Source organism: Chanos chanos, chromosome 1 (genome assembly GCF_902362185.1).
Source record: "Chanos chanos chromosome 1, fChaCha1.1, whole genome shotgun sequence".
Lineage (NCBI taxonomy): Eukaryota > Metazoa > Chordata > Actinopteri > Gonorynchiformes > Chanidae > Chanos > Chanos chanos.
In genome coordinates this window covers 12,132,634-12,159,792 of record NC_044495.1, presented here as the reverse complement: position 1 = coordinate 12,159,792, position 27,159 = coordinate 12,132,634, and the positions used below count along the sequence as shown (strand labels likewise).

Sequence of the window (27,159 nt, the reverse complement as noted above, 5' to 3'; positions counted from 1 at the left end):
GTACTATGGAGCAGCAGTTCATGTTAGTCAAAGTAGCCGTGTGTAGTCTATTTGGTAAAGGTTTCAAGCATGGCCCTTAAGCCTGCCGCTGAGTGCTGGAGTGGGCTTTGGTTGTGTTAGTGTGACAGAGGGAGTTTGGGGCACAGAAGCAGTTTGTGTGAATGGGAATTGGAAGGCCTTGGTGCTTTTGTTTAGAGAGACAGTTACAGATGTGAAAGGCTGGATTGAGGGTTAGTGTTTGTGGATGGACAGCACTAAGGGTCAGTGCAAGGAGGTTGCTGATAAGAAAGGGAGAGCAAATGTGAAGAAGTCAAGACTAGGGTGGGCTGTGTGTGTGTGTGTGTGTGTGTTTCTAGGGGATGTGCGCAGAGGTCAGGAAGACCATGATAACTTTGCTGTGTAAACATCCCCTTCTCTCTATCTGATGAAGGAAAAGGCTTGCTATTGAGCTTGCTGTTTTCTCAGTCTTGCTGTGTGTGTGTTTTTGTGTGTGCGTGTGTGTGAACGTAACTGAGGTTTTTTTTTTTTTTTTTCGCTCTCTTTCCCTAAAAGCCATCGTATACCTCAGTCTCTCCTTAAAGGAAGAGTTACTTAATTATCATTTTTAGATTTAAAAACAGTCTCAAACAGTGACTCAGAAACTCCATCTGCCTGTGAGAAACTTTTCGTCATGACAATGAGCCTGAAGTTTCTTACAACATTAGCACTGTTGATAGAGCCACAGAGGGAAAATTTTGCTTGAAACTCTTTTATGATGTATTTTTCCCTCTCTCTTCCTGTTCTCCAGGAAAAGGAGGGAGTAGAAGCTGTGTCAGTTGGGGCCATTTTGTCTGACTACCAAAGAGTTCGTGTGGAAAATGTGTAAGTTGTCCATCTTTTTTTTTCAGTGTTTCAAAATGAGACTCTCCTCACTTTATCACCAGAACGGTTTCAATACGTGGTGGGGGGGGGGGTGCCGTAACCTAAAAACACTGCCCTTCCCTTAGGTAAACAGCAGGAATTGAATATTGCTTCAAAGTGTAATCAAAAATGCAACATGTTAGGTTAAAACAGTCGACTTTTTGGGTGAGGTGACACTTCAAGCGTGACTGTTAAACATGTTGATAGCCTACACACCTCTACAAAATTTTACACACTATTTTCTGTCCCACACGTCCGTATCTGGCATTTGGAGTGGAACAGCCTCTCTCACTCTCTCGCTGGCCTCCTTCTCTGCCAGTGATGAAGGCCCCTGGGCTGGGGCCCCATCGCTCTCACCTCTGCCTGCCCTGTCGCTTTACTAAAGTCTTGTCTGTCTCTCACACATTCCAGCACAAGGCTCTTTCAGCTAGTGTTCCTCAGCGTTGCCTCTCTCTCTCTCTCTCTCTCTCTCTCTCTATCTCTCTCTCTCTCCCTCCCTCTCTCTCTCCCTCTCTCTCTCTCCCTCTCGCCCTGTCGACAAATACCACTGTCACTCAGTCATTGTTCCAGTCCCCCCTCACCCCGGGCAAACAGACGCACACAGCCGCATGGTTTCGGCTCCGGTTACCTGTGCCATCACGCTACCTGACAGGCAGAGACGTTACAGGGTGGCGTGGCCTTATTGTAATTACACTTTTAATTTACACCCTCCACTGCGTCTAAGCCAGCGGCTTTGAAATGGCCGTCCATGCGTGTGCCATTGGAGCACAGCAGTGGCACCGAGCCCAGACAGGGAAAGTTAAGCTAAGTGCCTTTGAAGTAGTTGAGGTTGTGGCAAGTGTCTCCTTGAGTACCTTGCTCTCTCTCTCTCTCTCTCTCTCTCTCTCTCTCTCTCTCTCTCTCTCTCTCTCTCTGTCTCTCTCTCTCTCTCTCTCTCTCTCTCTCTCTCTCTCTCTTTCTCTCTCCCTCTCTTCCTTTCTTTCTGTCACTCTCTCGTTCTCCCTGCCTTTCTCTGCTTATTTCCCTGTCTTTGTCTCCCTTTCTTTCTTTCTTTCTTTCTTTCTTTCTTTCTTTCTCTCTGTCTTTCTTTCTTTTTTTCTTTGTGGGCCTTACCATGTTTATCATACTCTTGTTTTCCCTCTCTCTCTCTCACAGGTGCTGTAGGCTAAGGCTCCAGCCTCTTGCCTACCTGTGGCGCCGGGATCAGGCGGAGCTGTTGTCGGAGATGATATCGAGTGACATCCACGCCCTCCTCATCAAAGTGGCCGCTTTCGGTGGGTGAACAGGCAGCGACAGAGCAGTCCGGTGACCACACCCTGCTATTGTCGGCTTAGAGCTCTTCTCTTTTACTCTTGAACCCTCTCTCTGTTGGGTCGTCCAGGGAGGGGGATTAGAGGGGTGGAGGGGGGCAGTGTAACCAAAGAGAGATTAAACCTGAAATAACCAATCTGAGCTTTGTAGACATGTTGAGATTTGAGCCACCAATGGACTCAGTGGAGCAGAGAACAATATGAAAAAGAGAGAGAGAGAGAGAGAGAGAGAGAGAGAGAGATGAAGTGGAAGAAAGATCACACAGATGATTACATGTCACATTAATGAAACCCGTTAATTATTGCGTGCTACTGCTGAGGCATTGTTCTTGTTTTGTTTTTTTTTTGTTGGTTTTTTTTTCCCCTTCGGAAAAGCTGAGACACATTTCTGAGTCCTGGCATATCTCACAACACACGGGGCGTAATTTAAGTTTGGATTAAGTATCTCACATCTCATTTTAAAACCTCTAAAATGGCAGCGTGACAGAGAAGAGAGGTTGGTGCCTTGACACCTGTTTTTGTCTTTCTCACTCACTGTGATGCCCTGAGAGAGATATGGATCAGGTTGCTGACTAAGAGAATTAAAAAAACACACACACTCACTCACACAAAACCAAGTTGTTATTTTTTTTTTGTTTTTTTTTTTTTGGTTCCTGCGGCTTGTTCCCTGTATGAAGACAGAGATGTGTATCTGCTTGTCGTATGCAGAAAGAAGAAAATGATAAATGATAATATGGCTTGCAAATGGGTTCCTTTCTTCATTCTCAAGCTACTTGTAGTAATAAATCATCGTTTGAAAACTGTTTACTTGCTCCTAAGTGACTGACATTGCCTTCGATCCTAATCATTGGAGAAGTGGCGTAGCCTGACTGCTACTTTGAAAGACCTGTTCGCATGAACATTTTCATCTGAGAGAACATTTATTACATGTGTCTACAATTGGAATGAAGTTTAGGTCGGGCTGAAAAAAACGGTCTGGCAGCATACCGTAAAAAAAAAGAACAAAAATGTGTCCAAGCTATACTCAGGGCCTTTTTTTAATCCCTTGTGTGTGGTTGTTCATTTTTTTTTTTTTTTGTTTACATGATTATCCTATTTGACCCTAAATATTATAGCAGGTATAAGAGTATGAAATAGCCTTATTTATGTAAGAACTGGAGTGAACTTTGTTCATTATTTCTTTGTACTTTTCCAATGTAGAAATAGAGGGGTTTTTTAGTCCTGTGTTTATTTATTTATTTGAGACAGTACAGTATATTAGGAGCTTGTTCTTTTGGTTTAATACTAGTGCTCACGCTGGTCCTTTTTTAAACTTGGTAGAAGAAGTAGCAGTCTAACTAGAGAGGAGCTAATTTTGCTAATTACCTTCCCCCTTCTAAACAACATCTTCGTTTGCTGTGGAATACAAAGGCCCTTTGTATGTGTGTTAGGAATGCTTCTCTGACAGACCCTTGAGAAACCTTTCAAACCCCCCCCCAAAGCAAACCGCAATGTCAGAACACAGCAAAACTCAAAGTCCTCCGGCCTTACCAGGGAAGCCATGACCTGCTCTTGACAAATAGCTCTCTAAAAGCAAATTTTCTGCATTTCTGGAGGATTATAATTAGAAAGGAAAACCACCAGAGGTGTGTGTATGTGCGTATGTGTGCGCGCCGCGTGTGTGTACGTGTGCATCTGTGTGTCTGTGTTTTTCTCCTTAGCTACAGGTAGAGAGGCAAGATCTTATCAACGCTGACTCCTCCCCCGTCCCCAGGCGTCAGTAATTAGGAATGAGAGAGTGGAATCAGTGTGCAGTGCCTGGGGCTGGTTAGAGACAGAGCTGAAATAAGTGCAGCTTTCATCTGAGCAGGTTGGAGCAGCTCTGTGTGTGTTAGGGGAAAGTATAGGGTAACAGAAGAGAGGCTGTACGTGAGTGGAAGGTAGAGGTTTACCCATACAGACCCCAGATGGAGGTAAACACTCCCCTCCCACTGAAGGGGTCATGGCTGGATTTGAAACGACAAATGTCTGGATGCGGTTTTTGTGTGTGTGTGTGTGTGTGTGTGTGTGTGTGTGTGTGTGTGTGTGTCTGTCTGTGTCTTTCTGTGTGTGTGTGTGTGTGTGTGTGTGTGTGTGCTTTTAGGGTGGGTGGTAGCTGAATTTAAAGTCTCTTTAATAATAGTGCCTGAAAAGACAAGTGAGAACACTTGATAAAGAACAAGGAGTAACAGTGATGGGCGGAAATTTATTCAAACATGTATTTTAGCATTTCAAATCACTGTCCACCTGTTAATAAAAAGCACATTTTTAGGGTCTTAAGTAATGTCAGAGCAACTTTTAACTTTCTATGCTAACATTATAATTAATTATGTAACTAACTAATAATTAACTAACTTTCTGAGAGTTTCAAACAGATTATGTAAATCAAGAGACATACGATTTTCAGGTTATAACCTCCAAAAGGGCTGCTAACTATCTAGCCAAAGCAGTAGCAGTATCAACTATTTTTGTGAGTAGCCCATTGGTTAATTCATTTTAGGTTGTCATACCTTTTACTTGTGTCTGTGATCGCCATAAGATAATGCTTCCCTAATTAGGGAGCACATTATTCCTCATCAAATTTTCATTGTTCATCCTACAACAAACAATGAGGCAACAACCCTATGTTTTCTCTCCGTAAGGTGTTTTTTTATTATTATTAATTAAGGTACTTAATGTATATTTAATCTATATACTTAATGTATAAGGTACTTTATGCATATTTTAGGGTTTTTGTTTTTTTAGAAGGAATAACTCTTTTACATTTTAAGTCCCAGGCCAAGGGAAGGGAAAGATTGTCTTAGTATTGAACTGTGACAATAATAGTAAAGTTCAAATGACAAGTTTATCTGGCCTCAAGTTTTCCATTTACTCCAACAGATATCTTAAAGCTGCTTCTAGCTATTACACAGGAAGTCAGCTTTCATTGCCTTTTCACTGGCTGCAGCCAAATTAGTCTGGAGAGTCGTATCGTAATTTGCTGTTGACATTTGTTGCACTGCTAGCAGTAAACCACTGTGATAGATACAATTAGTGTGAGTTTCACACAGTGACAGTAAATGGAAAAATAAGCCCTTAGGTTTCTCTGGCTAACCTTGACTGGGGTCGTATGTTTCCCAGGTTGCTTAGGATAAGTTTCTAAGCTCTGCAAAACAAAACAAAGTCAAGAATTTTGACATTTTCTTACAAGACATCCCCACAAAATCTTTCTTTTTTTTTTTTTTTTTGAAAGTTTTACCATTACCTTTTTCAAAAACCCTTCAAATAAACCCCTCAACACGCAAGTCTGTGCGTTAATTAATAATCTTCACCTATATGAAGCTTATGTTTAGTCAGGTTAGAGTAAAATCATTTGTTGTGTAGATTTTCTCCTTCTGCACATGTCTCGTGTTAAAACGGTAAAAAAAAAAAGGGATAAAGTCTCTGTGAGAAGACTAGATAATGATCAGATGAGGTTATAATTACGTGCGTTCACTTTATTTCATTCGCCGGCTAAAAAGATTACAGCCCTGACTGAATCACGTTTAGTAGCTTCACTGGTATTCCATGCACAGGCATTGAATTTTAGATACCGTCTCAAACAAATTTCACATGTACCTTAATCTTCTCATCTGACGTTTTTTTTTTCTTTTTTTTTTCGTACCTACCCTCCCTCTCACCCCTCTGTGCCTCTCACTCTTTCTCTCTTTCTTTCTTACAGATGGGCTGATACCGAACAGGCGATTGTTTTCAGTAAGGTCTTTTAGAACATTGTTCAAAAGAAGGAGAAGCTCACCTGCCAGAAAGAAATGCTTATTTCAGGCGTTTAAAAAGCTAATATGTTGCACATCGTGAATCTAGTTTTCTCTTCTTTTCTCTTAGAAAGCGGGGATTAAAGCCAAGCTGTCAGTTGAAGTGCCAGATTGTAAGACAACCTGTGCGTGCCTGATACTTTTTACCGCGGGCAATAGCTCAAAGCCCTTAGACTTTAATTTAGATTTATGCTCAGACGGAGAGGAAAAGGTCCTTAGCTGATTTCATTTCAATTGAATAAGTAACAAAGGCAAAGGAGCTCTTCTTTTTTTTTTCCTTCGGTTGATATAAGTAAATAGGACCGTGAATGAGAGCTGATGTAAAAGCTATGTACTGCATTAATCCTAAATCTGATTGATAAGCATCTTAATTGTCTGCTGTGGAGGACATATGCAATCCCTTGATTTATACATTTATTCAGTGTATAATAGATAGGGATCCAGCTTTGTCTGAGTGTTCTGAATAGTTTAGTCAGTACTCAGACCTGCCTGTCCATCTTTCAAACAGCTATATTGTGGGTCGTATCTTTTGTATTTAGTCCTGGTCTGTATAATTGATACACGTTAACCAAAGCAATGTCGAAACTGTGCTAACTTTCTGCATGCCACGATGCAATTTTTCCCCTTATTTTGAGGTAATTTAGTTTAAGGCAGGGCCTTGAAATCCATTTCCATGTTGCTCGATGGTCCTGTTTGAAAGTTCACTGACTTTAATTGCTGTTTTATAGGATAATACGGACTGTAATCCTTTTAAAGGCGAGCCATTCTTTTTGGTTTCGCTAGAACCTTGTCTGTGTAAAGTGCACAGAGGCTGCACTGGAAAGCAGACGAATGGCAGTGTGGAGTGGGACTCTTTGGCTTTAATACGGCGTAATGAGGTTAGATAATTGGGTTTAGGTCAGGTAGTAAAACAGGTAGAGAGGAGACTGAGATGTGAAACTCATGTAAATGAATGCTGAAGCTCACTATTAAAATAGCTCAGCTCCAATGCAGACCAGTCATGTTCATCTCGCACACATTTTCCTTGTATGTTTTCCTATAATGCTGGTGCAGGTCTGTTTTTATTTGATATCCAGTTAATATAATGTGAACGGACTGGCATCTTGACTAATTTGCTGAATACATTTTTTCAGTTCATCTTGTTTAGCAACTGAATTTCTGGAAACACGTCACATTTTAGACTCCTCTGGTGTTACGAGATTAGTAAAAATATAAATTGATTATTCTTTGATTACAGGATGAGTTTATCCTTGTTGTGTGAAGTAATCACTTCTCATTTATGTAGTATCGTGAAAAGTTGTTGTCAAAAGAAATATGACATTATATTGCATAGTTCTTTTTCTACCTCCTGTGTGACACTATTGCATGTAAATATCAAATCACATATCATATTTTATTTAAGAGAATCACGTTAATGAAGATAGAAAGGGGGCGGGGGGGGGGGCTTAACTCTCAAAGCAAATTGAACTCAACCATTGAAACGTGTTAAAAGGCATAACTAATTAAAACAGATATTTAAATGGAATTGAATTTTAATGGCTATTCTCTGCATTACCTTTGTGTGTGGGGTTAAGATGAGAGGATCTGGAGATTAGATATTCTCACACTAATTACAGACGTCATTCCCTTGGGTGGAGGAAATGAGGCCCGTTCCTTCTTCCCTGCCCAGAATCCCGCGCTTCCCTGCAGCTCCGAAAGAGGCTGAACCAAGTGTGGAATTACGAGCGGCTCTGCTGGTAACCTCCTTTTTGAAGAGCATGTCTCCCTCAGGGGCTTAGCAGATAGGACCTTGACCTTTGAGGTTGTCAAGGGGAAAAAAAAAACACAGAAACTTGAAGAATAGATAATGTGTGATTTTTCTTCCAGAAAGTTACAGCTAAATCTGATCTGTCAATTAAGCTGAAGAACTCGGTCCGCATTTCCATAAGCTCACGCGCTTTGCGGATCGAACGGATAGACCAAGACACGCTTTTTATTGCCGGCTTGCAAAAATGTTAGACTCATTGGATTTTTTCCTTTAATTTCAAATCACAATTCAATAATGAAACATTCTGATTAACTGTTGTCGGTCAGTCAGCTTTCAAACACGCCTGCTACCCTTTCCTAAACAAGCCTTTCCATCCTTCACAAACCAGAAAAACCTTGCAGATGTTGAGAACTTGGTGTTTGGCTAGGCTACATGACAGCGGGTGTTGCTAGGCTTCAGATAATTCCAGTGGGACCATTCCCAGGCAGAAGTCTGAGCAAAAGCAGGCGTCTGGGGCCAGAGGAAGAGTCTCTTATGGCCGCTCTCAGCTTTATTTGGAGGTTTTGAGGAGATGGCTCTGCAGAGCAGCCAGTGTGTTTAGATTTCTCACAGAGCTAAGTCCTCTCACAGGCCCTGCCATGAGCTGAGCCTGGACTTTTGCAGTCATAGGTAATGACATGAGCGCCTTTTGTGTTTGTTTATGAAGAAAGGGAGACGAAAAGGTTTTGTTTACTGGGAAAACCGGATCAGAACCAGGTGGAGTTGGAGTTGGTACGAGTTAGCGGGAGTGATTGGGAATCAGTGGCAGCTAACGGGGGGGTTAGTGAGGGGGTGTGTCTGTTTCAAGCAAAGCGTGATGATGATGATGATCATCATCATCACAATGGTGATGATGATGATGATGATGATGATGATGATGATGATGACGACGACGAAGACTCTGGGAGAGTGAAGAGTCAGTTGTGACATGCTGGAAGTGGTTTGCGATAAGTTGACCCTGCGTGTTAATGGAAATTAGTAATACTGGAATGTGTTTGTCCTGAAAGATGCTTATCAGTCAGGTGATGTATGAGCATGGACTTCAGAAGAACGGGTGTCGTAGAGAGGAAGGAGGAGGGAATGAGAGAAGAGTGAGACATAAGAAAGAGAGGGAGAGAGGGCAGGAGATATATGTATATGTCAGTGACTGTTGGGAGTGTTCTTTAGAAATTGGAAACTCACTTATCACATTCTCCTCTTCTCCCTTTTCCTGTGTGTTTTTTTTTAGCACTCTTTCACCCTCCTCCTGCTCCCTGTCTCTTCTTTCTGTCTCTGTATTCTCTCTCTCTCTCTCTCTCTCTCTCTCTCTCTCTCTCTCTCTCTCTCTCTCTGCGTACCATCCTCTCGTGTATTGAGCACATCTGTGGTGCCTGACTCACTTCCCCAATGCCATTTAAGGGGAGAAAGCCAAATAAACAGGATCTCCCTAGTTTATGTTCACGAAGGAACCAAGCAGGGGCTTGCTTTTCAGCACGACTGAAAACTGTTAACCTTACCCCAGAGAGATTTGTGTACACAATTTGCAAAGTCAAATAAATATGAAACCAGGCCAAGTTCTGTGTGTGTGTGTGTGTGTGTGTGTGTGTGTGTGTGTGTGTGTGTGTGTGTGTGCACGCGTGTGCGTGTATGTGTGTGTGGGTGCGTCTGTGTGATGGACAACACGGCCGTCCTCTTGCTGTCATCCTCAATTGCTGTGCTGTGTCTCTGATCAGGGCCCTCCTCGGGCTCTCTCTCTCTTTCTCTCTCTCTCTCTCTCTCTCTCTCTCTCCCTGTGTGTGTGTCTGGCAGGCCTTGATCCTGAGAAGCATCTTGGAAAATCTCTGGCCCAGATGGAAGACTATCTGAAACAGGTCAGAATCTTTCTCTCTGTCATAGACTTCAAGTCTTAATCTGAACCTACTGGCTATCCCTGTTTTTCACCTCAGATGAACTTACAGGTTCTTATCAGTCAAACTAACATTGATGTCTACCCTTCCGTTATTCAGTCAGCTCCCTCAATTAAGAACAAAAATAAGCTTGGCATGGTAAAACAAGACACCAGGCAAATAAGAAGAAAAGAAATATTTACGAATTATTGTGTCATTTCATCTCATCTCTCTGGCAGCTTTCTGAGAAATACGGAGTTCATATATGTGGAGAGGGAGGAGAGTATGAGACGTTTACCACAGACTGTCCTCTATTCAAGAAAAGGATTGTCATGTGAGTTACATTCAGGCACTGGAGGGCAGCTTTTCTGTAATTAAAGGCCCAAACCCTGACCTTTAAAGGGAAATCTGGAAACTCCAAAGTTTTTTTTCTGCATTCAAATCAGATCCAGATGGAAGGCCGGGATAACTGGAATGCTGTGGCTACACATAAATGTGATGTTTGTTTATTTCATGTAATTAGAAATGTTTCAGCCTTTCTTTTTTTTTTTTTTTTTTTTTTTTTTCTTTTGTGACAATGTTGTTGCTGTTGTTCTAGTGATTCCATGGAGACGGTTATCCACTCCGCAGATGCCTTTGCCCCCGTTGGTTACCTGCGTCTCACACAGATGCATACGGAGGACAAAAGCAGCGTGAGTGCTGTGAAGTGATTCGCAGGTCCATTATGTAGCAGGCCCATTTGCATACACACACACACGCGCACACACACAGACACCCCCATCCCCAGACCTTCAGTAATGTCCCAAGCATCTTGTGGCACATGAACAAGAATTTCTCTTAAGCACCGGTCGCAGCGGAAGCAAGCAAAATAAGTCACTCGTCAAAAAAAGGGTTGTCGGAAAGAGAATAAACACATTAGATCCCTGTGGTATTTTGGTTTGCCTTTGCATTTCAATACAAAAAGTTGACCTCGCAAACCTTTGACTTGGAACGACCAGAAGAATACTAACTTCTAGCTAACAAATGTTATCATTATCTGGTGAACTTGCACATCAGCGTGATCACTGGATATGTTATTTTTAAATTGCTTAGACCATTACATGATTACTGCTGTTGTTAGATATTTTATGATTTTGTGTATGGCGATGTGTAGTCGTATGCGCAAACATATGACCCCTTGGCCCTTATAGTTCTTACTTACAATTTTGTAAAATGTTAATTACCAGAATGAAAACGTGACCACAGATGCTTACCAAATCCAGGTATACCGATAGCTACACCTGAGAAGTCTTAAATCATGCCAATATGTAGCCAACTACCATGATCCACTGTAGAATCATGCCAGATTGTGAAGCTGTCGAGACTTTGTTACCCTATATGGACTTGACCTTAGTTAAGAAAGCCAAAAAAAAGTGAAGTTTACTAGCAGTTATTTTAACGCGTTATGTGCTGCACTAGTTTGCCAGACTGGCAGCATATTACGTCTATTATATGACAATAAGCATTACACATTGACCTCTGATCTCATGACAAACCGCATATTTCATATTTTACTCTTGGGAATGTTAAAACAAAGTGAATTTCAGGGTTAATCACAACACTTGGAGCTGAAATGAATTTGATTGGCTCGTGCGGGTTCCCATCTAAAGTTTCTACTGTGACGTCATCGTCTTTTTCAGTTTATTCTCCTTGTTTGGTGGTGTTGTCATCCCATTTATTTAAAAGGCACATGCACACACCCTTACATTTAACTTTGTCTCCATTTGAAATCAGCCATAATTATGTGAATTTATTTACGTGAATTGTATAAAATAGTTTGTATTTAGGACATTTTATCATTTGTATATATATGTAATTGCCATTTTATATTTCTGGCCCAGAGGAAGCACTGAGTACGCAGGGAAATTGCCCGTATTAAATTAAGTCAGAGCGGAGAGTGTTTGTATAATCCACTCTTGGAAGCAACGATTATGTAAACACTTTTTTAGTGTTAATATAAATCAACACTCGGCAGAGTAAATGCGGTCGTGAAATTACTGCAGAACAGTGCCCTCCTCCAGATAGTTGTAACACTTAAGGTGTTAATGGACATAAAACCTCTCTAAAATCAGCTCTGCGCAAGTCTGGGACATTTTATACTGGAGAATCAACACTTGCAAATGTGCTGTGTGGCCACAGCTTTAGTTCAAAGTCCTCCCTTGGCTCAGAACAGAACTGTAATATTCTCAGCGTTCACCATCGTCCATGTGGTTTGCAGCTTTCGTGGCTTTGATGCTGCAACGAGTCCCGATATTTTTGGAAAAAGAGGATAATCCATTAAAGGATTTTCATTTTCCCGTTGTCATCATTGCAGCAAGTTGAGAGTTTTACAGTCCAACTTGTCATCAAATACAGTATTTATTTTGCTGCAGTTGGATCTCTGTGGCCCACTAATGCATTTTGATGTGGCTTTCGACTTTATTCTTTTTCCACGTCTTGATTTCTCATGTAGACATCATCAAAAAGAAAACTTGGAGTGAACTGAAATTGTATTTTAACCTTGGCTCGTAAACATATTTACTTCAGCATGAGCACAACAAGCAGAGAAACTGAATGAGATGCTGTTGATGCTACAGTGAAACCGAACCCTAGAGTGAATGAGAAGTTTGTTGAAGCTCTCTTCTCTCTGGTTTTGACATGGAAAAGAGGAAAGCACTTTTAAGAGCTGATGAGAACTGTTCTCTAGAGGCTTTTCTCTTTTTTTCCCCCTCTCTCTCCCTCCATCTCTCTCTCTCTCTCTCTCTCTCTCTCTCTCTCGCTCGGCCTACTTTGACGTTTGCAATATTCGTTCCTGCCTGAAACTTGGCCTGGTTTAATAAACATGTCTGCTCTCATTAAGGCACATTCTGTTCAGGTAGGTGGAGGGAACAAGGCAGGGAAAAGCACGCTGGCTTCGCCCAAATAGCTGCCACCAGAGAGGGGGCCAGAAAACCAGAGAAAGTGTGAGAGAACACACACAGAGGAAGGTTATTGTTGCCCTAAAGTCTACATAGACCATGTCAATATGAGGCCAAACATAGTTGTTTTTTTTGTTTTTTTTTTTATATATTTGTTTATTTTGCATCCTCTCCCTTCTTAGTCTCCCTCTCTGCATCTGTCAATGAGAGCTCTGTCTGTCCATAGGTTTGGTGTTGGAGGCTTGTTTTGATGGGTGAAGTGAGTTAAGCCCTGTTTAGCCCTCTGGGTTTATGCTGGGTGGGCAGACTCAATCTAAACCCACAGTCTTCACCCGCCACACCTGGACCTGCGGTGACCTCACAAAGCTGAACTAGAACTCCAGCATGGCTTAGAGACATCAGCCCTATCTCTTTAATTGTATTATATCCACACACAGGTTTAAAAGAGCAAGGGCCAGTTAAAGGCTTGGCTCTACTGGGACAAGACTGATTATCACACAGCCTGTCAGACTGTTGGTATATAAGCATGTATTAGTTATAGTTATACCTGGTGTATGTGTTTGAAGTTGGCGTTTATGTAAAGTGAAATTTAAAGTGGTCGTGCAGCAGTGGAGGGCCAGAGGTTCCAACAGGCTGCAGCTTCTTCTCTCAACGCTGTTGGCAGTGTGTGTGTTTTGGGTCACCATCAGGGTAGGGAACAGGCTGCTTGCGGCCCAGAGAGAAGAGAGGATTTATTGTTTGTGTGTATGTGTGTGTGTTGGGGAGCATATACTCTTTGCGTTGCATATGGGGTGGGCTAGCTGTTCTAAGTTCCGGGGGGGGGGGGGGGGTGGGGGGGGTTTGAAAAAAACATAGCCTGTAAACCTAACCCCCCCCCCTAGCCAGTGAGCCCAAAGCCCATCCTGTGTCGCCTACCTCTCCGCCCCCCCTCCCCCCCCAGGTTGACGAGGGAAGAATAGGGAGGTTCCAGGGCTTGGTCCAGGGGAGAAGCTCCCCTCATCCAGCAGTCCAAAGCTCTCTCCATCAACCTGACGGATTCACACTGACACCAGCTCCAGAGCAAATGGCAGCGGGCAGGGCTCTCCTAAGAGGGGGGGAGGGGGGGCGCATTTGCCTTGAGTTAATGCTAGTCATGCTCTTCTCTAAGCACCGCACAGGGGCTGCAGTATAATTAATTTGATTATCATATGGCCAACTGACGCCGACAGCAGGGGATTCAAGAGATATGAAATATTTATTAAAGTGTAGAGTACTCTCTGAGGACTTTGTCAGGTAATATGTATTCCTTTTGAGATTCCTCTTTTTTCATTTTGGTTGTCCGAAAAGAGAGAGAGAGAGAGAGAGAGAGAGAGAATTGTAAATAAACAGGTGGGAAAAAAAAGAACAAAAAGAGATCTGTTATGTCTCAAACATGTCATGCATCAAGTGGTGGGTGAGTTTTGAGTGACAGTTGAAATGATTGCATTTACAGTATCAAAAAAAAAGCAACCCCAACTAGATGTAATTCATGAATATATTAACATGATTTTCATATGCATCCACCTTCAAGTCATTTTTTGTTGTTTTTGAACATGTCAAGAAAAAGAGTGAAATGTCTGACATGCATACTGTATTAGTGAAAAAACTAATTATGGCTTCAGCTTTTTTGGCCCAGCTTTCCTCTATTTTTCAGCATTTGTGTGTAGTTGTTTTTTGTTTTTTTTTCCTGATTTATTCCTGTCTGGGTTTCTTTGCAGGGATGTAGAGAGAATACTCTACCCCTTGATACTTGTCCTTGCCAAAGCGCTATTGACAAGGTGACTGAAGAGGCAGAATATGCTGATAAGACCCGAGACGTCCAGGAAGAATTTACATCAGCTGCTGACCTTACTTGTCAACAGGGCCATGGTGAGGGGTTTGCATGCATGTGTGTGTGTGTGTGTGTATATATGCAAGTGTGTTTGCGTAGGCATGCAGGTTTATCTGTTGTTTTTTATGTATTTTATGCATTATTTGGATATAATAGCTATTGTCAGTGTGTGTTTATGCATATTAAGTGTGTGCGTGTGTGTGCGTGCGCGCGTGTATGTGCGTATGTAAGTATGTATGTATATACTTATGTATGTATGTATTTATATATGTATTCAGTAGCACAATTTTAGTGTTTGTTGTTTAATGACAAAAATGTTACAGTTGTCACGAAAAATTAGAACATTTCAGTCCAACATGTTTTCACCCATTTAATCATTTTCTTATGTGGTGTTTAAGAATGCCAGCCTTCTAGCTCACCCAGAAGCTCACTGGGCTATCAGTGGCTGGCCGGCATTAGCGGCCTACAGTGTGAAAAACCAGACATCCAGATCCAAACCCGGCAGGCCTTTCAAACGCTGCAAGGTAAGAGGCTACAAAGCAGAAGATCAGAGCACCCAAAAAGACTTTAACAGATCTCATCTCAGAAAAACAAGAAACAGCTTTGAAATCCTTTTTTTGCCTTTTTCTTTGTATCGTAGCCGCCTCAGACACTCACAGCACAGCGCCGTAGCTTCTGTAATCTGCAGCGGCTGAAACGCGGATAGAGCATAAAAATTCCCCCATGATGGCTAAAATGTGGATAGACACTGAAATCTCCCAAGAGAAGCCCGTTTGGGATTCGGTTTACCAGAGGTGATATGCAGGGTAGACGATAAATAAATAGGAAAGATGTTGAAATGGATGCGCTTCTGGGAACTTTGGTGCACTTGAAGCCTTTGTTTTGTTTTTTTTTCTCGAAGATTCACTGCCTAAAACAGCCTATTTAGAGCACAGACAGCAAATAGTCCTTTTGTTCCAAAGACCGCTTTTTTTAGTTCTCCTTGTTGTGTTAGCAAAATGCACTTTTAAAAGGCATGGTGGGGGCATAAGGGGGTTCTTTATTCAGGGATGCTCTTTTCAAGTCGGGGGTGCAAGCGGCACATGTCAGGGACCCTGTCCATCACGACGATGGGATCGCAAGCTCGCAAAACAAGGACAGACACTTCAAATTAAACTGGGAGAACGATGCTGCCGCTTCAAAACATACACACGCTTGTGCACACGCGTGCTCTGCCTTTTTTTTTTTTTTTTTTTTGCCCGCAGAACTTTTTTAAAGTGCGGGCTTTACAAAAGATGCTGTTCGTTTTTTTTTTTTTGTAAAGAAAGAGAGGCCCAAGATGAAAAGCATATTTAATGTTTATCGTCTTACTTTGCCGTACAGCCTTCACAGCTCTGAGACAATGCGAAGCAAGTTAATATTTCATGAACAGCCGCTTTGTATGAGTGTACTGTGTGAAGTGCGCCGAAAAGCCAGTGTCTGCAAAGGAAAAACAAACTAGACATCGCACGAGACGAGAACGGAAGAGAGAGAGAGAGAGAGAGAGAGAGGCCTTGCTTGGAGACTAGCATTCAGCCATTCTCATCCCTAGTGTCCCGTTGTGTTGGTGACAAATTTCAATAGTTGCGCATATCAGTATTGCTGTTATCAGCAGTCTAAATTTTCATGTGTGCAAGACCAAAACTTTTAGAAAATTGATGACGTTGTTTTTTGGGGGGTTTTTTTGTATATATTTGTGTATTTGTGGGTTTTTTTTAAAAGAGTATACATCATGCTTGTCATCAGGTATGCTGAAGGAAAGAGGATTTGAGCTAAAGCACGTGGTCCTGGTTCACCTTTACGTGAGAGACATGGAACATTTCAGTAAAGTGAACTCTGTCTACAGCTCCTTCTTTGGTCACAACCCACCTGCCAGGTAAAACCTTCATCAGCTTCACTATCTGAACGACCAGGACCCGAGCAAAAAAAAACCAGACCAAACTCATAAACTCAGGGGAACAAACAAACAAATAAAAGTATTAAGAAGGAGATCGCTTAAATCAAAACGTATAAAAGTCAGTACACATCTTTGAGAAATATCCCTTCCTCCTACTACTCTGCCTTTCTCACGCAGATGTCCTCACGTGTCTCCTTGCCCTCTCGCTGTATGTGTGTATCCCTGCAGGGTGTGTGTTCAGGCCCCATTGCCTCCTGGGCAGCTCCTTCAGATGGACTGCTTGCTCCATGACTGGACCCAGGGTATCCAGGAGGAGGACATGAGCCAGAGGAGGAGAGAAACTCTCCATGTTCAGAGCCTTTCTCATTGGGCCCCAGCCAACACAGGGCCCTACAGCCAAGCCGTACGGGTAAGTCCACAACAGTCTATATCACTTAGCTTCCCGATGACAAACTCACACAGTAGATGGGCGGGAAACTGCGAGTTAAACATTGAAAGAAAAGAAAAAGTGTAAGTTATTTAATGAGTTTTAGAACGTGTTAACTTTTGTGTTTACCTCGTGAAATGTTTGAACCTGGGAAAGAAGAAAAAAAAAAAAAAAAAAAGAAGAAATCTGGACAATTGAAACGCGTCAGGTGGCATCAATCAGTGACGCAAATGTGTGTGTGTGTGTGTGTCCATGTACACTTGTGTGGGTATATTAGATTTGTTTTGTGTAAAGTCTGTTGTGAAAACAAACAGCTAATGCAATTCCAGAGCGCGACAGGGCCGGTTTAATATGGCGATTCCTTGCGTGACTGCTGGCGTTGTTTACACAGTCAGAAAAGGGATTATACTTGTCAAGTTACTGTCAACAACACAAGTGTCCATCTCTTCCTCTCTCCATTGATCTCTCCTTCAGATTTTCCCTGTGAATGAAAACATGTGTGGAAGAGCTTTAACATGCCACACTCTCTCTCTTTCAGTCATACATTTTTTTTCCAGAGATTAGACTGTCAAATTATTTGCGCAAACATGAAATTTAAGGTCTTTTTGTATTTCTCTTACTTTCCCCTGCGTTCCTTTGCTATGAGTCTTTGGAAATAAGGTTTGTGAATGTGGGGTTTGTTAAGAATCGAAGATTTTTTTCTTTGCCGTTGCTCTGCCGCGCGTACCGAGACAATACGGTATGTGATGATTATTGCCATCATTTTAATAATGGTGAAGTAACATTGAGTCATTACTATACCTACCGCCCTGCAATTCCACTCAGAGCACTGCGTTGTCGAATTTGATTGAATTCTCACACAGATTAATCTCTGTTGAATTAGCCAGCATAATAACACAAATATTCCGTATCAGTCACTTGCTCTTGTGACGTCGTCATGTTAAGGCCTATTTTGGATCAGCGCTTGACGCCTTCATGTTGAATTCATTAGGTCGGAAAAGTATATTAACAATGTTTTAATGCGCTAGACAGTTCCCCATATTGATACAATTACCCCCTCGCTGTGCCGATGCGTAAGTGTTGCCCCCCACGACTCGATCTTAATGAGAAAGTGTGTTTTGGGGCTGATGGTGAAGCCACGTACCCAGAGAATGGGCTCTTTGCCATTCAGTACTGTAGAGGGGCTCACAGGGAATCGCACACAAATCCCCTCCCTCTCTCTCTCTCTCTCTCTCTCTCTCTCTCTCTCTCTCTGTCTCTCTCTCTCTCTCTCTCTCTCTGTCTCTCTCTCTTTTTCTCAGAGAAATAATTAGTGATTAATTGTTAAATCCCATTAAAAGCAGAGAATGGTTTAATTTAGCATGAGTGCTTTTTGGGCATCTTAATTATTTCCTTGAAATTACCGTCTCTCTCGACCGTTGTTCCGGCGTTCTTTTTTTTTCTTTTTTTTTTTTTATTCTGAAATCTTTTTGGGCATTAACGCAGGAATTGCACCACAAACGTTCGATATCATTACTGGATGTACATGGAAGTCCTCTAATTGCCTTAAATGTGTAAATGTATTCAGTGTAGTGGTATAAAACAGGGAACAGTTGAGTCTAGTATGTGCAGGTTTTTAGTCTTCTAGATGGAGCATGCAGACAGCTTGCCCGGTATGTCACTTACCTCTGGGGATTTTGAAGATAGTTTGGGATATCTGTCATAGAGTGAGCTTGATGTGTTCTGTCTGCTCAACCTTTATTCCGCTTTCCAGAGAATCTGCTGAGATTCTTTGGCTCTGTGACAGATTCTTATCGGCGTTGATTTACAGAATTAGTTAACCTTTACGCTGTTGTTGTAGGTTGCTCTAGGCCCTTCAATATGTTTTGCGATCATTTCGGTGAAATCAACCGGGAGGCACAGAAATGATAATTTAATTTGTGTGTTGATTATGCCTATTTCTATCAGTTATACCCTTGATTGGGTTCTGGTTTGGGGTCATGTTTAGCATAATAATTCCGTTACAGTTAATGAGGAATTTTGGGTGCGTGACAGATTTTATTTTGATCATTGTGCTGCCTTGAGATACGATTCAAGAGGTCAGAGTTCTTCCAACCAATTTGTTTTTGTTTTGTTATTTTGATAGTTATTGCTGATTTAATGTGCCTCATGGTGACTTGAATTTGTCACAATTTGCATAATTTGTTTATCAAGTATAAAGGAATTACAATAGCGTCTATAACTCCTTTAATGACTAGCTGGTTACACTTGTAAACACGCTCAGAAGAATTAACTCACGCACTGTTTTAAAAGATCCATGAAGCTTTCTTCTTCACCCCTCCTTAAAGATTTACAGTCCTCATCAGTTGTTCTCTTCTTCAAACAAGAAAAAAAAAAGGGGGGGGGGGGGCGGTGGGGGAGGGAGAGCGGGGAGAGAAATTTTCTTTGTGAAGAAAATCAATTTTCTTTCATAACAGACGATTAGGCATGCATGTTGGCAGATGGTTAGAGATGACCCTTCATTAACCAAAGTCATACTTAACAGCACGAGGTCCAAAACGCCCAACGCTGCACACCTTCGCTATTTGATGCGGCCCGTTCGCTCTCGTTTCCTAGCCGCGGAAAAGAACTTGCTTGATTTCATAACAATAATATGATTTAGGATCCTCCCAGTCCCCCCCCCCCCCCCAACCTTTTTCTAAATAAATAAATAAGCTACAGAAACACTATTGACTGCTAAACAACAGATCCCTTGTTAAATTAAGATAAATACTTTACCCATGAGACATTTGGCTGTAAATTCTATTTACAGATTAAATTTTCAGGGCTTGTTGGGGGCTTACTGCAGTGATATTCCCAGGTTTGGGAATACTCCCCACTCCCCTCTCTTCCCAATGGGAATCGGGGGCTTATTTTGTGGAAACCTCATGTGGGATCTGGAATTGGATTTGCATTGGATTTGGGAAATTGTCAAATGGACAATCGAGCAGTGGGGAAAGTGGATCTGACGCTCACAATTAGCATCAGCAGGAGGAGCAGACTGTTCCAGCTGCAGCAGAATTTAGATCATCTTCCTCACGGGGCCTAAATGTGTTAAAACAATGAGCTAGGCTGTGGCTCAGTCTCTCATTGGTGGGTTCTTAGGTTAAGTTCAGGCAGCAGTTTCTGTGTGTCTGTGTGTGTGTGTGTGTGTGTGTGTGTGTGTGTGTGTGTGTGTGTGTGTGTGTGTCTGTGTGTGTGCCTGTGTCTGCGTCTGTATATTTGTGTGTGTGTGTGTGTGTGTGTGTGTGTGTGTGCTTTTACACTTAGTTCTGACATGAGTCTCCTCTTGAAATTACAGCACCAGAGGACTGTGGCGTGAATTGACATGGTTTAAGGCTGTGCCAATGGCTTTTTATAAAACTGTCTTTGATTCACAACAGTTTTCTTATGGAGAGAAAAAAAAAAAAAAAACTCAAACATAATCCTATAATTAAGTGCACACATATATTTTTTTTTTCCATGGTACTCTTTTCCCTCTAAATGTATCATAAAGAGAAGAAGAGGAGAGAAATGATTTGAAAGCTTTACTCTTTCCCCTTATGAAGTTATTCAGCACACTCTGCCAAAGGAGGCAGCATCCACCTCAATTACTACAGGATGGCAATTAACCAAAAAGCAAAGCCCCTAAAACTCACGGAGGCCACATGGGTCTTATACATGACGGGGGGAGGAGGATATACAGGGTGTACAGATTAATTAGGACGTTTAACTTCATTTTTAATACAACAAAATTAATACTATAAAAGTACGAGATCTCGAAGGAGGCATCTTGTCAGACATTTGACGATCTCCCCTTCGCCGTAATCTATTAAAACCGCTCTTTTATCTCACCTCGCCCCTGTCATATTTTATGGATTTTTTCATAAACACAGCCTATACTTCATAAATGTCTCAATTTTCTAGTCTATTAACATTACTTCAGAAGCAGTTGATAAAAGAGGCAGGCATGCGTGAAATAATGCGGCAATAATATGAAGTGCTGGAGGCTAGAACTGTGGGATGGATCTCCAGCGATGAGGCTGAAACAATGCAGGGATGCTATCAGCTCTAATAAAAGAACAAATGATCACTTTTGAGAGAGAGAGAGAGAGAGAGAGAGAGCGAGGGAGAAAGAGAGAGAGAGAGAAAGAGAGAGAGAGCAGTTGTGGAGCAATTGAGCACAAGAAAAATGGGGCTTCTGAGCCGCGTGTTTGATCAAACCTCACAACACACTTCTCGCGCGTATCATCTACAGACTCTGCTGCCTGCAGAAGTATTTTGATCTGTTTCTTTTATTTGCTGCTCCGATCTGAACGCGTGCAAATGTACGAGCTGATTGCCTCATACAAGTTTCGAGAGCGTGAACTACCACTTGTAAAAAAAAAGCCATTCGACCGCTGGTTATGTTAAGAGTGAACGTAAAAACTGTATTTTGACAGACGAGGTAAGACTTTTTTTTGGTCAGCCGCACCCTCTTACTCGGGCCCGTCATGGACGAGGACATCACCATACTCATTCTAGAAGGATCAGACTGATGGATCTTATTCAAACCTGTCTTTTCAGTTTTCCCTGTAAGTTCGGAGTCAACCGGACTCACTTGAACCTGCCGAATACGCCTCCCATCTTTCCAAGTCCGTTTTGTTTTCTATGAGTGGAATGTGGTTGTGGGATCCCTGAAGGGGGGGTTGGGGTGGGATGGGGATTTGAGAAACACACACCTGTTTACTCCCACGCTGCCCCTTGTACCTGGACCCCAGCTATATCACCCAAAAGTCAGGTTTGACCTGGATGAGTCACTTGTGACAAGCCCCAGCTTTGATAGATGACTGACAGCCGGAGAGCGGCACATGCCGCGTGGCAGCAGTGTGTTGCATGGAGAACAGGCCTCGTAACGTTTGTCTTTCAGGTTTTTTCCCGCTCTCTGTCTCATCTGTGAAGTGAATCACATCTCCCCCCTGCTTTCTCTCCTCCCTCTCTGTTTGTACGCTAGCTGGATGGTCAGAGTTGTATGGCAGATTTAACTGGACAATGATAACTGAGCCACAGACACACACACACACTCCTGTTCTCGTCCTTTCTGTACGCACAAGCATTTGTGCGTTGACACAAGTGCTTTGCCCATGACTGGCTGCCCTTTGAGCTTACCAGACCGCGGCACACGCTGAGATGTAGGACAGGGCGCGCACACGCACGCGCACGCGCGCTTGTGTGTGTGTGTGTGTGTGTGTGTGTCAGAGTGTGTGGACGTGAGGTCATCTGTGATACAATGAGGGGGTGGTTTATATGGGGGTGGTGGACAGCAGGGTGTGTGTGTGTGTGTTATATGCAGGGAGGGGTAATTATTTCTCTTCCCTCTACCGCCCTCCCCCTGCCCCCCCCCCCCCCCTTCCACCCGTGCCCACATGGAGCCTGACCTGCAGTGGCAGCAGTCATTTTCCGGAATCATCTCCCACGTTAGGTGCATTATCTGCCGTCGCACAACGCAGCCGGGGCCGGTATTAGCTTGTACCGGGCAGAGGACACGAGGAGGACTGGATCTGTCATAGTGAATCTGGTTCCTGGAGCCCTGTACCGCTGCTTTCTGTGGCCTCAGTCCCACACACTCCTTCATTAATGGCCCAAGCCTTGACAACTGATCCTAATTACCTCTGAATGGCTCTTCATGTATTATTGGTGCCTGACTGCCTTGGTTCATGTCAACAAGCCACAGGAAGGAGGACACACACGCACACACACACACACATAGACACACACACACACACACGCTCAGCCAAACAATGCAGCAATAGCCGTGACCACAAACCCACCTAACCTCACTGAAGATGTCTTAAGATCGCGTTTTGCGTTAGAGCGTCATACAACACTGGTGAACTCTCCCTCCATTTTCCATTTTAATTCACTACAGTCAGTACAATGCATCTTGTGTTTCTTTTTCTTCCTCAACTACTGCAGGAACATCCTGTATATTGCATTGCAGCCATAAGCAGAGTTTTTTTTTTCAGTTTTTAATTTAAGCTTTGCAATCTGTCTCGAGAGTGATTTAAATAACTTTGAGAGCACTTAAAGTTTGCTTACTCAGTGATAGCAGCGACAAGCATTACTAAGTATCGTTGTGTAATTCTTTTAAGGATGATACACTCCCCAAAAACATTTGACTAATGCACTCATTCAGTGAGTGGTGGAATGAATCAGAGGTTTTGTGTAAAATACCATCAATACTTTAAAACCCATCAAATCTAAAGATCCTTGTTTTTCTTTCTTTTTTTTCCCTTCTTTCTTTATTTCTTTATTTCTTTTTGGAGAGAGGCGACATAGGTAAATAACTGAAAAGCAAATGCATATATAAAAGGAGGAAACAACGAGCGCTGTCCGTTTTCATCACCGTCTCAAAGAGAAGAGATGTATAACCGTTCTATTACTATGGTAACAAGTCCTTCTATTCCTGCATGCCAGTGTGCGTCTGTGTGTGTGCGCCTGCAGTGATGTGAGGCCAGAACTGACAGGACAGGCGGGGGCAGAGAGAGAGAGAGAGAGAGAGAGAGAGAGAGGGATGGGGGTGAAAGAGAGGGATTCTCTGATGTTCAGTTGTAGATAAATTGAGCTAGATTTGAATGGTAATCAGAGAGAATTATTACCCAGGTGGTCTGTCTTTAATGTGTGGCTTAAAGGGGAAAATTTTGCATTGAGTTTTTGTCTCAGCAACTATTTTTAGCTTGTTTTTTTGACCTTTTTTTTTAAATGGTTGAAATGGTGTAATTCCTTCATGTGGATGATGAGGGCAGGTGCCTAAAGTAAAATATGATTATCGCGTATTCACGTGATGACAGCTGGCTGCGACTTTTTTTTCTTAATTTATCAGGAGGCGACAGTTCGGTTTTAGTGACTGTGGCCGAAACTGATAGCGTGGTGGTATTAACATTTATGTTTCATTTACTTTTCAGCCCCTCACTTTGTCATTCATTTCTCATGGAGACCTTCCTCAGAGTGGTAACTTTTAACCTGAGTCATTCATTTTTTATCAGCCATTGTCATTCTGGTTCATTCCGCACATATGAAAGCATAACAGATAAATTATAGACTGTGTTCCTGTTTCAACAAGCCTCTGTGACTGGACACACTGTATTCAGGTTTAGTCCTATTTATTATTCATTTGAGTGTATTTTGTAAATGTGAGTGGAATTTTGTGAATGTTCGTCCTGAAACTCTTGATGGTAAAGAAAAATGTGAACTGAACCAAAAGGTTCAAGGTGAGAAGCAGAAAATTCTTATATAAAAGAGAGTGTCTAAAGAGACAAAAACAGAAATCTTTTACGTTTTGCGGAGACAAAACTTGCACAGACAAGAAGACGTACTTTTTTTTTTTTCAACTTCTATATTAGAGTAAAATCCTATTAAAAAATCTTATTAAAAGATGGGAAGCTATGATGTGCTATGCTCACACTAAAGAGAAACAGTATAAACCCTGAATGTCTTATCGATCCCCCCCCCAAAAGCATCTTGATTTACAAAGGCTTTCAATTTAGCTATCAACGAATATTGATTTTAATGATGTAGTGTTCTGTTTTTTATGCCGTTTTAATGACGTAAATAGCACTGATGTATTTTTTTTTTTTTTTTTAAACTGTTTCCAATTAAAGCGGGGCTAGTTTTTGTATGCTGTGGAAAACTGTAGGAGAGGACATGAGACATCTGAAACCTGAGCCAGAGAGAGGAGCACAGAGTGATGTCTTTGATGCAGTCATACTGCCATCTTTTGAATAGAAACAGAACTGCAGTGACAGTCAAGGAGCTTCTCTCTCTCTCGCTCTCTCTCTCTCTCTCTCTCTCTCTCTCTCTCTCTCTCTCTCTCTCTCTCACACACACACACACACACACACAGTGGCGTTTTGATATTTTTTTTTTCCCTGGCTTATATTTATAGCTGTCTTCTTCAGGTTGTCCATTCCCTCTAAGCAGTGCTCTCTTGGTAACCTTGGTATGTCCGAAGGCTTGTGTGCTACCTGCTAAATGATTGTCTCACAGGCAGAGACAGGCTGACTGTCCCATCTGGAACCACTGCTTCCCCAATGTGACAGGGCTGACAAGAGACAGGGAAACAGGGAGGACAAAAGTCTCCATCTCACACAGTATGGCCGCTCCACCCACCCCCACGCACACACACACACACACACACACACGCATTTATTACAGACATACCATCCTAAATACACAAATGAAAGCCACAGAAAGTTTGTTCCATCATTTGTTCAGACGATGTCTTCTTCTTCTTCTTTTTTTTTTATTGACCGTCCAGTCCCAGGTCCAGATGGCCACTGATTTTGATATGCGCCACATACACTGGGAATTTGACATTAAGAAAAAGGTTGTGTTGACCATGAAACCAAACAAACAAACAAAAATCTAGAAAAGAAAGAAAGCGGTGGTCGCAGCTGGAAGTAGAGAATGAACGGTGGTGGGGGGGGGCAGTGTGGGGTGTGGGGGGGGCAGTGTGGGGTGTGGGGGGGGGGGGGCGTGGGGGTGGCGGTGGACGACGGGGATGCTGCTTCAGCATCATTCAATCAGACAACATGCCCCTCAGCTGAAATGGCGATTCCCCTCGCCCAGTCCCTCGAATTAGAGAGATTAGCAAGAAAGCGCATAACGCGGGATGATGGAATTTGTCATAATTTGCATTGTCCTGGAAAGATGCAGTTTGATAGAGCGATGAATCGAAAAGCTTGTCATGTCCCACGGGCAGGTCATAGAGGAAGCTTGGCAGAAATGATTTTTGCGATATGTGCATCAGTCGTAAACGCCTCACAACCAATTTGTCAAAAAAGCAGAGGGCCAGACAGTTGACGGCGGCAGGGCAGTTTGTGCCCCCTAACGCAAAGAGAAAAACATGCCCCCTTCATCATTGCCCCTTAGTACACTAGTGTTCATCGTTTTTCAACCGACATTGTGACTCCCTCATTCTGCTACAATCATATGATTTTATTTTTCATTCAAAACATATCTTCTTGCGATATTTTTATATGTTAATAAATCATTTATTTAACATGTGCTGGAGGGAATCATGTAATTAAATTAAACACACACACACACACAAAATACACTGAAGTGAAAACATAACAGTGAAAACTGGTTTGATAGACAGGCATATTTTCCAGTCTTGTTTATTCTGGTGTGTGTGTGAAGTGGGTATCTTTTTTTGCAGTCTCTCCTGACCTTGCTTACACTCTCAAACAGCCCCATGGAGCAGAGTAATCAGCATAAAGTTGACAAAAGCCGACGTGACAGTGTTACTTATCCACGCGGGCGTCTCTGGCAATGGGCTTGTCGGGGTCAGACAGCCAGGGATGCTGGGTATTTGCGGCTGAGTGAAGGGAACAGAGAAAAGAGGCCAGTGCCCGTGCAAAATGGTCCCGTTTTCATTTCCTCACCAGCTCATCATTCCTACATTTCTGTCCGACGCTCTGAGATTTGCCGTTATGATCATGAGGTGTTTTTTTTTTTTTTTTTTTTTAACAAATATGTCTGTAATTGTGTTATCTTTCCCACCCCCAACCCCCCCGTCAATATGCACCCAGAGACCCAGAGCCTGTTCTAAGAGGCTCCTTGTATATCAGCTGTCCTTTGTGCGTTTCGCTATTCGGCTATTTATGTCGCTCTTAAAGTTACACTGATTTTGTGTGACAGTTGAGCATATATGAGCAAGGCTTTAAGTAGAACACAAGCACAACAAAACAAAACACACACACACACACGCAAAAAAAAAAAAAAAAACAAAACACTAAAACAAAACTAATTTTTATCTATTTCTTTATTTATTTCCTTCTCTCTGAGTGGTGATGACTGTTGTCTTTAACAAAGCCGGTAGAAAAGGAAAGCAATTTTTTTTTTTTTTTTTTTTTTGGCGGTTGTGCTGAACATTTTCTCCGTGTAGAAATGAGGTGTCAGAGCAGGAGATTTTACCTTAGGGCGTAGCGCTGTGTGAGCCCATCTCTTAACATCTCTCATAGTCAGACGTGATTGGCTCTGAGCACACTAATGGTGAAAGAGCTCAAAGACCTGAAGCAAGCCGAAAATGCAGTCACAGCGCAGAAAGCCCGACAAACCCGACTCCTTATCAAATACACTAAATAATCAAGGTACACGCTGCCCACAACAAACGCCTCTCAAGACTTTAAACGACTCCAAAAAGGATAGCTCAGCGCATGCATGAGATACGTGCAAAACTCTTCTCGCTGAAGCGTGTTCATGTTCGGTCTTGAAAATGAATGTTTGTTATTATGGGAGCTGAATTATTCGATGTGATAAAGTAATGCAATAACTCCCCCTCTCTGTAGTACGTAGTACTACAAGTTCTACATCCAACAGTTA

General features: G+C 42.4%; 1 protein-coding gene across 1 annotated transcript in view; it reads left to right on the top strand.

The window, feature by feature from the left end:
- Positions 1-27,159, top strand: part of dph6 (diphthamine biosynthesis 6) — a 55,939-nt gene that overhangs the window by 13,419 nt on the left and 15,361 nt on the right. Inside the window, exons 4-12 of the mRNA XM_030785338.1 lie at positions 788-861; positions 2,056-2,174; positions 9,594-9,655; positions 9,910-10,004; positions 10,269-10,371; positions 14,355-14,493; positions 14,854-14,979; positions 16,220-16,349; positions 16,599-16,779. Of these exons, the coding sequence (XP_030641198.1) occupies positions 788-861; positions 2,056-2,174; positions 9,594-9,655; positions 9,910-10,004; positions 10,269-10,371; positions 14,355-14,493; positions 14,854-14,979; positions 16,220-16,349; positions 16,599-16,779 (1,029 nt within the window). The remainder of the gene's footprint in view (positions 1-787; positions 862-2,055; positions 2,175-9,593; positions 9,656-9,909; positions 10,005-10,268; positions 10,372-14,354; positions 14,494-14,853; positions 14,980-16,219; positions 16,350-16,598; positions 16,780-27,159) is intronic.